The 13,484-nt window shown below is 45.7% G+C and overlaps 1 protein-coding gene across 2 annotated transcripts in view; it reads left to right on the top strand.

Annotated features, from left to right (window-relative positions):
- Positions 1–4,509: 4,509 nt before the first annotated feature.
- Positions 4,510–13,484, top strand: part of LOC135376145 (kunitz-type serine protease inhibitor bitisilin-3-like) — a 49,373-nt gene continuing 40,398 nt past the window's right edge. For both annotated transcript variants that reach the window (XM_064608741.1, XM_064608740.1), the window contains exons 1-4: positions 4,510–4,748; positions 8,642–8,693; positions 8,766–8,846; positions 9,822–9,995. In XM_064608741.1, coding sequence (XP_064464811.1) covers positions 8,660–8,693; positions 8,766–8,846; positions 9,822–9,995 — 289 coding nt within the window. In that variant the 5' untranslated portion in view covers positions 4,510–4,748; positions 8,642–8,659. The remainder of the gene's footprint in view (positions 4,749–8,641; positions 8,694–8,765; positions 8,847–9,821; positions 9,996–13,484) is intronic.

The raw sequence follows: 13,484 nt of genomic DNA on the forward strand, positions 1-13,484 counted from the left end.
TTCACTTTGTCCACTCTTTTCTAAACTTGAACTTACTCTAGAGCAAAATAACTTCTGCCATCCTATTTCCCTTTGCCTCCTGATGTTCTGACCCAAATTTGATTTCAATGGCACTCATATTTATCCCTCAGTCAAGATTGGGCAGACCTGTATCGCTCTCCGATGCCCATTCCGTTCACTTTGTCCACTCTTTTCTAAACTTGAACTTACTCTAGAGCAAAATAACTTCTGCCATCCTATTTCCCTTTGCCTCCTGATGTTCTGACCCAAATTTGATTTCAATGGCACTCATATTTATCCCTCAGTCAAGATTGGGCAGACCTGTATCGCTCTCCGATGCCCATTCCGTTCACTTTGTCCACTCTTTTCTAAACTTGAACTTACTCTAGAGCAAAATAACTTCTGCCATCCTATTTCCCTTTGCCTCCTGATGTTCTGACCCAAATTTGATTTCAATGGCACTCATATTTATCCCTCAGTCAAGATTGGGCAGACCTGTATCGCTCTCCGATGCCCATTCCGTTCACTTTGTCCACTCTTTTCTAAACTTGAACTTACTCTAGAGCAAAATAACTTCTGCCATCCTATTTCCCTTTGCCTCCTGATGTTCTGACCCAAATTTGATTTCAATGGCACTCATATTTATCCCTCAGTCAAGATTGGGCAGACCTGTATCGCTCTCCGATGCCCATTCCGTTCACTTTGTCCACTCTTTTCTAAACTTGAACTTACTCTAGAGCAAAATAACTTCTGCCATCCTATTTCCCTTTGCCTCCTGATGTTCTGACCCAAATTTGATTTCAATGGCACTCATATTTATCCCTCAGTCAAGATTGGGCAGACCTGTATCGCTCTCCGATGCCCATTCCGTTCACTTTGTCCACTCTTTTCTAAACTTGAACTTACTCTAGAGCAAAATAACTTCTGCCATCCTATTTCCCTTTGCCTCCTGATGTTCTGACCCAAATTTGATTTCAATGGCACTCATATTTATCCCTCAGTCAAGATTGGGCAGACCTGTATCGCTCTCCGATGCCCATTCCGTTCACTTTGTCCACTCTTTTCTAAACTTGAACTTACTCTAGAGCAAAATAACTTCTGCCATCCTATTTCCCTTTGCCTCCTGATGTTCTGACCCAAATTTGATTTCAATGGCACTCATATTTATCCCTCAGTCAAGATTGGGCAGACCTGTATCGCTCTCCGATGCCCATTCCGTTCACTTTGTCCACTCTTTTCTAAACTTCAACTTACTCTAGAGCAAAATAACCTCTGCCATCCTATTTCCCTTTGCCTCCTGATGTTCTGACTCAAATTTGATTTCAATGGCACTCATATTTATCCCTCAGTCAAGATTACAGCGATCAAGTATCCTGTATCGCTCTCCTATGCCCATTCCGTTCATTTTGTCCACTCATTTCTAAACTTCAACTTACTTTAGAGCAAAATAACTTCTGCCATCCTATTTCCCTTTGCCTCCTGATGTTCTGACCCAAATTTGATTTCAATGGCACTGATATTTATCCCTCAGTCAAGATTGGGCAGACCTGTATCGCTCTCCGATGCCCATTCCGTTCACTTTGTCCACTCTTTTCTAAACTTCAACTTACTCTAGAGCAAAATAACTTCTGCCATCCTATTTCCCTTTGCCTCCTGATGTTCTGACCAAATTTGATTTCAATGGCACTCATATTTATCCCTCAGTCAAGATTACAGCGATCAAGTATCCTGTATCGCACTCCGATGCCCATTCCGTTCACTTTGTCCACTCTTTTCTAAACTTCAACTTACTTTAGAGCAAAATAACTTCTGCCATCCTATTTCCCTTTGCCTCCTGATGTTCTGACCAAATTTGACTTCAATGGCACAAAGTACTTCACTGTCCACTTCATACCGGCTTAGAAGTTGACTGGATATTTCTTGATTTCAGTAAGGCATTTGATAAGTTACCTCATGATAAGCTGCTTTTCAAGCTTCCTAATCTCAACATCGACCCTGCGATCCTCGCATAGATTCAAGCTTCTCTTATCTCCCGGTCGCACTTGATCGCTGTAACTTCACTAACAGCGGTCTCATCTGGCGTACACCAAAGATCCGTCTAGGGCCCTTTATTGTTTCCAACTTTCATGAATCGCTTACCCGATTGTGTCTCCTCTTCTATCCATCTTTATGCTGACGATTGCGTAGTGTCATTTACCAGCTCGGCTGATGCTAGCAACCTGACCTGTCCTCACCCGAAAATTGATGCTCTAACTGGTCTATAAAATTTAGCATTAGTAAGTGGGAACACCGCAGAATTTCTCGTTCACATAAATCATCATCTGTCATCTATAACATCAATGGTGAACGACGTGAAACAATCTGCTCGTACAAGTACCTTGGTGTGCACATAACATCCGACTTGACGTGGAAGACACACATTACTCATATTTGCAACGCCGCAAACTCATCTCTTGGCTTTATCAGGCGCACATTCCATCAGGCAACTGTACAGATCCCTCGTCCGACCCAAACTAGAATACGCGGTTTCTATTTGGGATCTCACCTCTGTCTGCCCCATGAAAATGCTTGAGTTAATCCAGAACCGAGCCGCCAGGTTTATTCTAACTAGAACCCCACATCCCGTGTGACTCAAATGAAAGAGTATGTAAACCTCCTCTCCTCTTCCTCTCTAATCGTCGCAAAATCTCACCATCTTTTTCAAGATATAGTAGCACCATGAGGACCCGGTTCTCTCGTCATACCTGTCATCCTCTGCCCACATCTCTCACCGCATTCACCATTTTCGGAAAGTCTATGTAAATACTGGTAACACCAAATCGTTTTTTGACTCTTTCTTCATCCGTTCCGCTTCAGAATGGAACCAGCTCCCACGAGACATTGCGAACATGGACAGCCTGCCCGCGTTCAGTGACGCCATGTCATGTTTCTACATGTACTGATCCACATACGCCCTGTGTGTTTATGCATTTTGTGAAGCTGTCTCCTCCTCTTCTTCTTCTTTGTATTATCTGCTTGCTTTTTTTTGTGCGTGTCCCGTAAATGCTATTGTCTATTGTCGTGTGATAACGCCCATCTCCTGTTCAATGCCTCATGGCTCTGAGAGTATTATAAATAAATATAAATAAATAAATAAAGTAGTCCTAAGTCCTGGCAACAGTTTCCCGAACATGAATATCGTTGACATTGTCTTTTTCGGACAAGTAGATTTTTATAGGAATTTATAACGTGTTGGGTGAAATATGGTGTTTACTTATGTAATTCAGACATCTCCTGTATTTATTTATTTATCTATCGAGCCATCAAGGGGTCGTTAAACAAAGGAGAGAAAATTCGCTCTCCCTCAGTCAGGCAAAATTTATGGACGTACCAACCGCTGTGGTTGTTCCGTTTCGCTGTTCGTTATCTTTTCCTCTTTGACCATCTAAGCTTTCCTTGGACGACATGGATTGAGACGTTCTGCGCGCAACGTCGACAAGGATTGTGTTTCGCTGACAGCCTTCCTCGAGAAAGCTTGCGTCCAGCAAGCTGCACTCATGATTGCAAGAAAATAAGCCTCCACTTCACTTTAATAGCCACTTTGGACAATTATTTGATGCCGCTATCGAATCCTTCTTTCGAAAGACTATATCATTCTGTGTTTGGATTGTTTCGACAGGCACTGTTGTGTACCGACTATTTCAGCCGTGCAGCCGTCGTCTAGCATATTCAGCACATTCTTCCAAGTGTTCGACAAAGTTGTGGTGTAGATCCCCCCAGACATAGGATTACCTCACCTAGCAGTTACCCATATATTACGCCGGATAATATTCTTAATCGAACATGAAAAATATTCCCTTTCTCTATTATGCATTCACGTTTCTTTGTATATAGCAAACAATCAGAGTTATCTGCATGTATTGCGTTGTACATATTTACACTATATGCTCTCTCTCTCTCTCTTACGTTGGGCATCGTTGTTGTTGCAGCAATCTGCGAGACCGGCCCATTAAGGTACATAGAATACGACGGGACGCACGATCAATTAAATAAACGGGACATTAATGACGCCTTTGGCATCGCAATAGGTGCTATAAAGGGCGACAAATAATTAATTACGCAGACGTCGATGCACATAACAAAGCGACGCAAATGGAAACTGAAAAGAAAGTCACGTGATGAACAGGAAGTAATGGTGGTTTGGACTGGAGCGGCCGCCAGAGGGGTACCACACACATTTGAAACCGCCGCTCCTGTGTTTCGTTCCTCCATCTTTTGAACTGTTGGCAAGTTGTCTCGAATTAGCGAGAAACAAATCGTGTTCCGGCACTGCTTTCAAAGGTGCTGTAGATTTGAACACACTCCGCGAAAAGATATCGGGTTGCCGAGCATTCTCGTTTCCAGATGCAACGCAAGCACGAGTCAACACTCACCCGATAGAGAAGCCATTTCTACATGGGGAGCACTTCTCAAGTACACTGCTGACATTTTATTTCTGGACGTCTTATCTAACACCTGTCATTTCTGTATACTGTATCACAGGGAAGGGTTCAAATGAAACCGTCGAGAGCGCTCGAACGTGTCAAACTCAAAGGAAAGAGTTTGGATAACGCATTCGTATTGTAGTCGTGGTGCCTTCTGTTTCCAACCAATCAGGAGATTTCTGACGCGCGGGGTTCTTTTAGCAGTAGCTGAAAAAGACATTCTCGATTATCAACGCAAACAGAAGCTACTCCGCAAGAGAGGCACCTCGCAAGCCCTCCACAAACGTAAGTGTTTTCATGATTTACGTAGCTTTTTAACTATTCAGTTACGTATATTTAGCAACGGCGAAAATGCTCGCTATGACAAAACATACGAACCAAAGTTAACTGCATATACAAAACCCTGGTTCGGCCAATTCTTGAACATGCATCAGAGGTTTTGGGAGCCTTTTATATCTTCTAACATTAATAAGGTTGAAAAAGTTGAAAGCTTAGCGGTACGCTTTTTCTACGGTAACTATAGGCTCCCCCCTCTCTCCTTTACAGTTGATTCCCTGGAGACGCGTAGGAAAATGAAATCCTGACTTATTAACGGTGGTCATACAATAGAATACGAATCAAGACGTCTAACACTCGGCCATCTAGACACAAACATTCCAGTCATACTCTTGATAGGATGCACTCCTTCAGCTGTTCTTTTTTTTTTTTTTTTCAGAGGATTGTGCCCCTGCCGCTACGTATCCAAGTTTTTGTAGTTTACTTGTTCATTGTTTGTAGCGGACTTTTAGAAAGTATATTTCGATGAAAATGTTCACTTCCGAAATCAGCGCGTGCACTATGTGCATCATACAAGTTGATAGTGATTCTATATGGTGAATGTTATTACTTTTCTTATATTTTTTCATTTCCTGTAATCAGAGGCAGACAGTATCGCTAAATAAATAAGGTGTCCCATCTCATGCTAAGTGATCTGTATGGTGATTTCGGCTTACACGGATAATTTCTAATCACTGGAAAGACATGGGATAGTTTCTATGTTTGTGCTTTGAGAGGTTTCAGGAGGTCGGAACAATTGGGGGGGGGGGGGAGGGGCATTCTGTCATTGGGGTAAGGCAGATTGCCTAGGTGTTCCAGGTGTTTGAGCTGCCTGCATCACAGCTTCTCCACCATCTGTAGCGATGTCTGTCATCCACATGTCAACGTTTATGCAGTACCACCGGTGTGGATTGTCTGCTTCCCTTGAAGCAAGAAAATTGAGCAACAGCGAAAATTGTAACTTTTGCAGAGTATTCTAGTAAAGTTATGCATGCGAGCTCATACTGACATAATTTATTTAATTCAAGGCAGCCACCACGCTTCCGAACCGCCATCTCAACACCGCGGGCAGTCCTAATCTGGATTTATGACCTGAACTCAACCGTTTGGGAATAGTTTATGCGAACCCATAAATGTAATAATCCGAGAAATAGGCCACTGAGATTACGTGCGTCATGTTCATATGGGTATGTCCGATCATGTCTAGATGAAGCGTCAATAGGATTTCCCAAAAATCCACTCTTTCTACATGGGCGATCAGATAATGCAGTTCGCGATCTCCTAGCACACGTTTCTTCAGGAATAGTCAGCAACGTGTGTTCACAGGTTCCTGACCCTGTTACAGTCGGTACGCCACGTAAAAATCTGTCCAGGAGACTTATGGGCCGCTAGTCTCATAACACGTCCATCAGAATCTTTGGCGTAAGCAGTGATTTATCCAGGCCCCCTACATCCCACAAATGTTTAGCAACACCCCATATTTTTCCCCTGCGCACCTCCTACACGGGGGGCCTTCGTTATTAGACACATGACTGGCTTGAAACTTGGCTTTAGACGTTTCTGGATGAATCACTGGGCGTAAGATTTTTTAGGCCGAATGAAACAGTCCCAACGTAGTCAAATTGCTTAGTGAAACTACGATACGCTCCCTTCACAACGCATAATTTTGAGCAGCGCCAGGCAGGGAACATACGACGCTGGCTCCACCTCGGCGCTGCAAAGAGCGGCAGATTTTTAGAGGATTCACGCGCCAACAGTATGCGTTCTGCAGATGACGTAACCCGTCTGACAAAAAGATGTCCCACATCGAAAGATGTCAGTTATTTTTCTCAGTATCGGAATAGAGAAATACAGACCCTCGAACACAACCTCACATTCGGGCTCGAACGTCAGACGAGCTCGGCCATTCCTATTGGTTCTTGTAAGCACGTGAGCTATCTCGCGGCCTCCTCACTGGCGGAGTCAATGTTGCTGCTGGATGACTTACTGTGACGATTTTCTATTCTAGAGACAATAGCTGGCGGTTGTGATCAGAGCCGTATATTGAAAGGGAGTCTGGTCTTGGGAGGAGTCACAAAAAGAGGCTCGACCGGTCAATCACAGTTTCGGTCCTGTGATTAGTTTGCTTTTTAAGAAGGGGGCCGCCATCACACCTTATTGCCACCCAAAATGGCGACGAAAACAAACGCAGTGAAGCGGGGATTTCGTGACAAAAAATCTTCACAGACTACTCAGATTTTACGCTGCAAACGTACATCCTCATATACGCTTCCTGGAAATCAGTTTCAACTTATGCTCATCCATCGATGTCTAACTGAAAATAATACGTTTTGCCGCCGGTGTTAGGCCTAGTGATCACGGCGATCACAACGAAATCATAACAAAAACGGCACTGTGCTTTACAATCTTATATTCAATTGCATGATTTCGTCGATATAAACGTTCTTGCCTTTTATATTCCAACTATTAATGTAGATTTGTTTAAAAGTCATACCGACGACAGAATGTGTCCCAGCAGGTGGTTCTGCGGGCAGCGGTACAACAACGGAAGCAGACGACAATTCCCGACGTGCCTTACCCTCCCTAGGTGGCGTGCATCAAATTTGCACCAAAAATCCACTAGTTTTGCAGATTGCAAGAGGTATCCATTTCAATCCCATCCAATCCACTTGCCACCCAAAATGGCGCTGCCCATGTTGGATACAGGGAGAAATAGTGAGGATAGGTTGATTGATAGCGCCATGGAGGAACGAAATACCAGGAGCGGCCCTTCCGACAGTTTTCTATCGGGACGAGCGTAGCCTGCTTCGCATTGCATTCTGGGATACTCCTGTCTACCACGTGACTGCTCACGTGACCTCCAGACAGCAGGGCGCCACCGGAGCAGACGACGCGAGTTGTAGCTGTGTAGCAGTTCAGATGGCAGTGTTACGTTGAACGCGTGCTTGCAGTTTATTTCTGCATGTTCGAATGTTTACTCTAGAAGACCAGTCACAATGTGCAGAACGCAAAAGGAGTACGCGGGACTGGAGTGGGCAACGGTGACTTCCAACGTATGTACGTTTGTTGATTAAGAGTTGAAGAATGCCTTACTTAGAACACTATTAATCAGATTTGTACAACAACAGAGGATATGAAATTAATCTGAGGCACAGTGTCAGGTCCCAAACGAACAGTTCAAGATGACTCGAATATATACAGGGGACTAAAACATCTGATCATGCACTTACGAACAAAACGTGTTCCCGCGACAGAGCTGCTTTCACTTCAACGAGAGCCGCAGCCGGGACAGGAACAAATTACCATACGTCGTTTCTACGATGGTGCTCACATCTTCACAATAAATTACTTTCAAAAAGCAAAATCACACGGAGAGCAACGCGAGAAACACAGCCTTGCAAAAGCGAAACTTTAGAGGGGATCACGTGGTGGACAGGAAGCAATGGCGATTTTGACTGCGCGACCGCTAGAGGGTGGCTACGCTAATCTGGAGCGAAGAGCCGCTCCTTGTGTTTCCTTCCTCCATGGATAGCGCCCTATATTTCAAGACTTCATTGGTCGGAAAGCGGAAAAAGTGGGTGGAGCTTCAGGTATAGGCATGACCCATTAATGGCCAGACTCCCTTTTAATATACGGCTCTGGTTGTGATGAAACTGTTCACCCGAGTGTGGCCGACACCACCGTCACTATATATTGCCCTCTTTGCTGAAAAACTTGCAATTGCATATTTACGTGGATACAAATAACCGCCTTTTTCATTTATTAGCCTGGGCAACTTGAGATGACGTCATGCATGTCGTCATGTAACGCCCGCAAGAGCCTTTGACGTTTATGCATAAATAAATAAATAATCTCTCCCACAGTGACCTAAAAAGGAAACCATGGCGAGTGTGTTGTCGTTCCTAGTCGCAATATGTGAGTCTTTATTATCACTACTACGATTAATATAAAATAGTATCGTTGTGACGAAAAAGAGCTTTACTGCAGGTTTTGCGATCCAGTTTTCAGCAGCCCGTCAATACCACTATATGGACCAGCTGCGCATGTCTCGCGCGCATGTCTACGTAGGTGAGAGATAGATTGAACAATTGATTGACAGTCGGCGAAACTGGCGTCAGAAGTGGGACTCAAATCGACAGCCCTGGGTGTCCGGACTTTTACGGCATGCTGCCTATCATCATCAGACACCACTTCGCCTGTCTTAGCATCATGCATAAGTAGACCACGTCACCCGCGTTGTCGTGTTTTCAGAAACTCATTAAATTGGTATTTTTAACATTACTTAGAAATGTTCCGGTGCATCTTTCTGTCTGTGTGCAGCTGTCTGTGACCGACTCGATATCGTTTTACAGGTTGCACTGTTCCTTTAAAGGGAAACCACCCCGTAGTGGGACATGCACTTCCGTGCGTGAAGTGAAGCGGGGGAAGGGGGACAAAAAAAAAAAGAGACTTCGGCATTGTAAAGTAAACATTGTAAGTTCATGACTGAATCCAAATTTGCAGTTATAACATCGTTTCGAAATGAACAAGGTATATAAAGTGATTTGGAGCGAACTTGTGGATTAATCCGCACAACGCCCACTTACATATTTCCATAAAAGAATGATGATGATGCAGCCCTTGGAGCGCACAGCGAACTATGGCGTCACAAGGGAGAGGGCTTTGGTCATTCCTATTGGGTGTTATTGTCGATGCCTCTTGTTTCTTTTATTCTTGTTTTTTTTTTATTCGCGGTGCGTATTTCCGAATAACCTCCTTTCTGTGAGATATAGAATGTATGTTTCCGATCGATTTGCGATGTTTGCGATATTGCGATCTATGTTTGCGAGCCGTTTTTTACGTAAGTGCGTCTGGTTTCACTTGGAGCGAACTGTCATAACGCATAAAGCACAGGAACAGGCAGTTTGAGTCGTGGTACGGATAGTTGCCTGTTTCTCGCTTGGAAGTGCTGCGCATTAAACTTCTCTTCTTGTCGCCTCCTACCTTGAGTATCTCCGACGCCTCAACATTACGTATTTAATCGCAAAGTGTACCTCTATGTAGGAAATGCGACAGAAATCTGCCATCTTCTCAAAGATGAAGGACTCTGCAAGGGGTTCTATCCCAAGTATTTCTATGATACGAGTGACGGCCAATGCAAAGAGTTCATCTATGGAGGCTGCTATGGAAACCTCAACAACTTCGACACGTACAACGAGTGCAAGAAGGTTTGTGGGGGTAAGAAACAACAAAGAAGGCCGAGCAAGTTGAACATAGTTGGGTTGGTTGGGGGTGACTTATGGATTAAGGTTAGGCAGCGTCTAATGCCATTAGAAGGGCATTACATGACGAAGGGGGAAGATAAGTTCGTTATGAAAGACACATACAGGGTGTACCAGCTAAATGGGAACATATTCTTTGAAAATACGACGGGCGTTCAAGTCAAACCGGGACTTTTCATTTTTCGAGAAATTAGTTTTATTTTTCAACGTAATCTCCAACTGCACTAATGCACTTGTCCCAGCGTTTCACGAGGGCTTGGATGCCAGCAGCGTAGAAATCTTTACCGACGCGTAGCAGCCATGATCGGACCGCATTCTTGACCTCGTCGTCGCAGCTGAAGTGGCGGCCCCCAAGGAACGCCTTCAGTGGCCCGAAGAGATGGAAATCGCTTGGGGCGAGGTCTAGTCTGTAAGGGGGATGTGGCAGCAACTCCCAGCCAAGTTCCTGTAAGGTGCGTGGTATGCGGGCGTGCATTGTCCTGTAGGAGGAGGAGTCCTTTGGTAATGAGGCCCGGCTTTCCGAAACTTTATGTGTTCATGAATGATAGTGTTCAACGTTCCCCTAGAAACGTCCGTCTTTCGAGCCAGTTCAAGACATGTTATCCGTCGGTCCTTGAGGATCAGGCGCTCTACAAGTTGAATGTTCTCAGGAACTCTGACACTGGGCTCTGAGCCTCCCCGGCCGGTATCGTCCTGCAATGATGTACGGCCGTCTCGGAACGGTTTGCACCACTCAAACGCTTTGCTGCGGCTAAGTGTATCGTAGCCATACTGAGCCTGAAGTCTTCTGTGAATTTCAGATGACTTTACGCCTTCACTCACGAGAAACTTCATGACAATTCGCTGTTCGATGTGTGCGCTCACCTCATTCTCGGCCATCTTGTCTAGCACTTGTCTTCTGTTTTGCACAAACACGTGGAGGCCTGTCGCGTGTGAAAAGGATGAAAAATAAGTAGCGGGAGCCATTTGTACACTCAGAAGACAGAAAGTCCCGGAACGTCCCTCGTATATACAACACTTTTTCCGATATGAAATCAACTGCATTATACCATAGGGTGCAGAACACTCCTTAGGAAGGCATCAGCAAGCTCCTAAGACAGTGTCTCGATGAACTTTCTATAATTAGCTTTATAATTGTAAAAGCTACGGAGTTTTCCCAATAAGAACATCTGATCCCTTCGGTCTCCTGATGCCGAAGACGTTTTCGGAATAAAAATCCGTTCGATAGATCGTCCTTAAAAACTTGGTGAAGGATCCCCACATTGACAAAGAGATGTTGGCAATGGTGTCGACGGCGGAACGTTTCCGTGCGTACTTGGCAGGAGCCAAGTTCACTGTAAGAACGGATCATCTACCAGACTACCACTGGTGTCCATTCTCAAGAACCCAAGCACCGTCAACGAGATTGGAGCCGCTGAGCCTTACACTACAGCACTACCTTTTCGACGTGCAGCAAATTCCCGGAAAGGAAAATCCGGCTGACTACTTATCCAGGCACCTAGTACAAAATCGAGATGACCGCCCAGCTCAGGAAACTCTTGCAGTAGAAGAAGACGTCTCCTTCGTTCTCAGAGCGGCTACATCCAAGGCAATACCGATGCAAGATGTGGAGAAAGCATACAAAGACGACCCGCAGATAAGCTTACTTCTCAAGGCACTACGAGAAGGTCACTTGAGAGTCTCTGGAAGGACGACAGGCTGAAGCCCTTCCTCGCCCTTCCTCCAGATTCGGGACGAGCTGACAGTGACTGAGGACAACATTGTCCTAAGAGGAACACGACTGGTGATTCCAGAAAATTTACGAACCCAGGGTATCCACTTGGCGCACCAAGGGCCCCAAGGCATCGTGAAGACAAAAACAGCGCACCAGGGAAAATATTTGGTTCCCGGGAATTGACAAGCAAGTAGAGGCAGCAATCAGACATTCCGCAGCGTGCCAAAGAATAGTTCAGGAGAAGAAGACGCCACTTGTGATGACACCGCTACCCAGACGGAGCGTGGCGATCACTTGCAGCGGACTTTGCAAGGCCTCCGCGAGGCCAGAAGTACCTGCTAGTCGTCGTGGACGAATACTCGCGGTTTCCAGTGGTTTCCACGCTCCCGTCTCTAAACGCGAAAACCGTCGTGGATAGACTGAGCGGCATATTCGCTGAGCATAGAATGCGATATGATTTGAAGACTGAAATGGTTCCCCTTTCTTTGGGAAGGAGTTTGCTGAATTTCTGCCCCTGAATTGTGTACGACACCACCGCACAACACCGCAAGCAAACGGCGAAGTGGAGAGGTTCATACGGAACGTAAAGAAGACCGTCAAGGCTGCGTGTGTTAGAGGGAACGATTGGAAGGAAGAGCTGAACGAGTATCTTCTAAGTTATGGAGCAACTCCGCACCCCACGACATGTGTCATACCATCCGAATTACTATTCGGCAGGAAGATCCGAGTGAAGCTCCCCCAGTTACGAGAAGAACACTCCAGAGGAGAAGTTGAGTCCGTCGACCGACGACGGAAACGAAAGATGAAGAGCTATGCTGACGAAAAACTCAAGACAATACGCACACAGCCTTCGCCCAGGGGACACTGTTTTTGTGATGGGACCGTCACCGTTGGCTCACGAGCCTCGGTATGAGCCGCGGCCGTACAAGGTAGCAACCGTCCAGGGTACCGCAATCACCACGGAGCGTGATGACACAAGAATTGTGAGGAACGCTTCCGCCGCATTCCGCGCTGCCCGTCACGAGGGTCCGAGGACTGAGACCTGATGGATGATCTGGTGTGCACTCCGAACGGCCCCCATTTCCAAACCGGGGGACCCCACACGAACGCGGGCCCAATCGTCGCAGGAGATGCGACACAGACGGGGTCCGCCAGCAGAAGGAGATACCCAGCAAGGGAAAGTCGCGACACTGTGCCGAGAAGACTGCAGGACTACAGGAAGCTCAGCGGTATGTCGGCCGTTAGGTTTGAGACTAGGTCCCGGAGCGTACGCAGCACTCCTTGTGACGAACCGAACGAGTACTCGCACCAGATCCCTCGCCGAGCCGCTGTCTTGAAGCAGCGCATACCTGCCAAGACCCAGTATGAATCCCACGCGGCCGACGCTGCGTTGTCTTGCGTTGCGGTTAAGTCTGACGGTGGCCGATATTGTATCGTCATATTATTGGCACCGTGTACAATACTGTAAAACCCTTATTGTTCGCGTGCCCATAATGTTGGCCAACCTCGCGAACTGAAAAGTTCGCGAACTTCAAGGCTATATGAAAATATTAAGCAAAGGTCGACACTTTCAAAACAGTGATATAATAGGATCTCTGTTTCACCCTTGGGTGCTAGCAATATTTGTACAGCTTTACAGCACAGGCGTGCCAAATGCTGCCTAAATTAAATATATAGTAAGACAAAATTAAATCACAAAGTGAGGTAAGCAAGCCACGAACTTTAGCATCT

Source organism: Ornithodoros turicata, unplaced genomic scaffold, assembly GCF_037126465.1.
Source record: "Ornithodoros turicata isolate Travis unplaced genomic scaffold, ASM3712646v1 ctg00001047.1, whole genome shotgun sequence".
In the NCBI taxonomy this organism is placed as follows: domain Eukaryota; kingdom Metazoa; phylum Arthropoda; class Arachnida; order Ixodida; family Argasidae; genus Ornithodoros; species Ornithodoros turicata.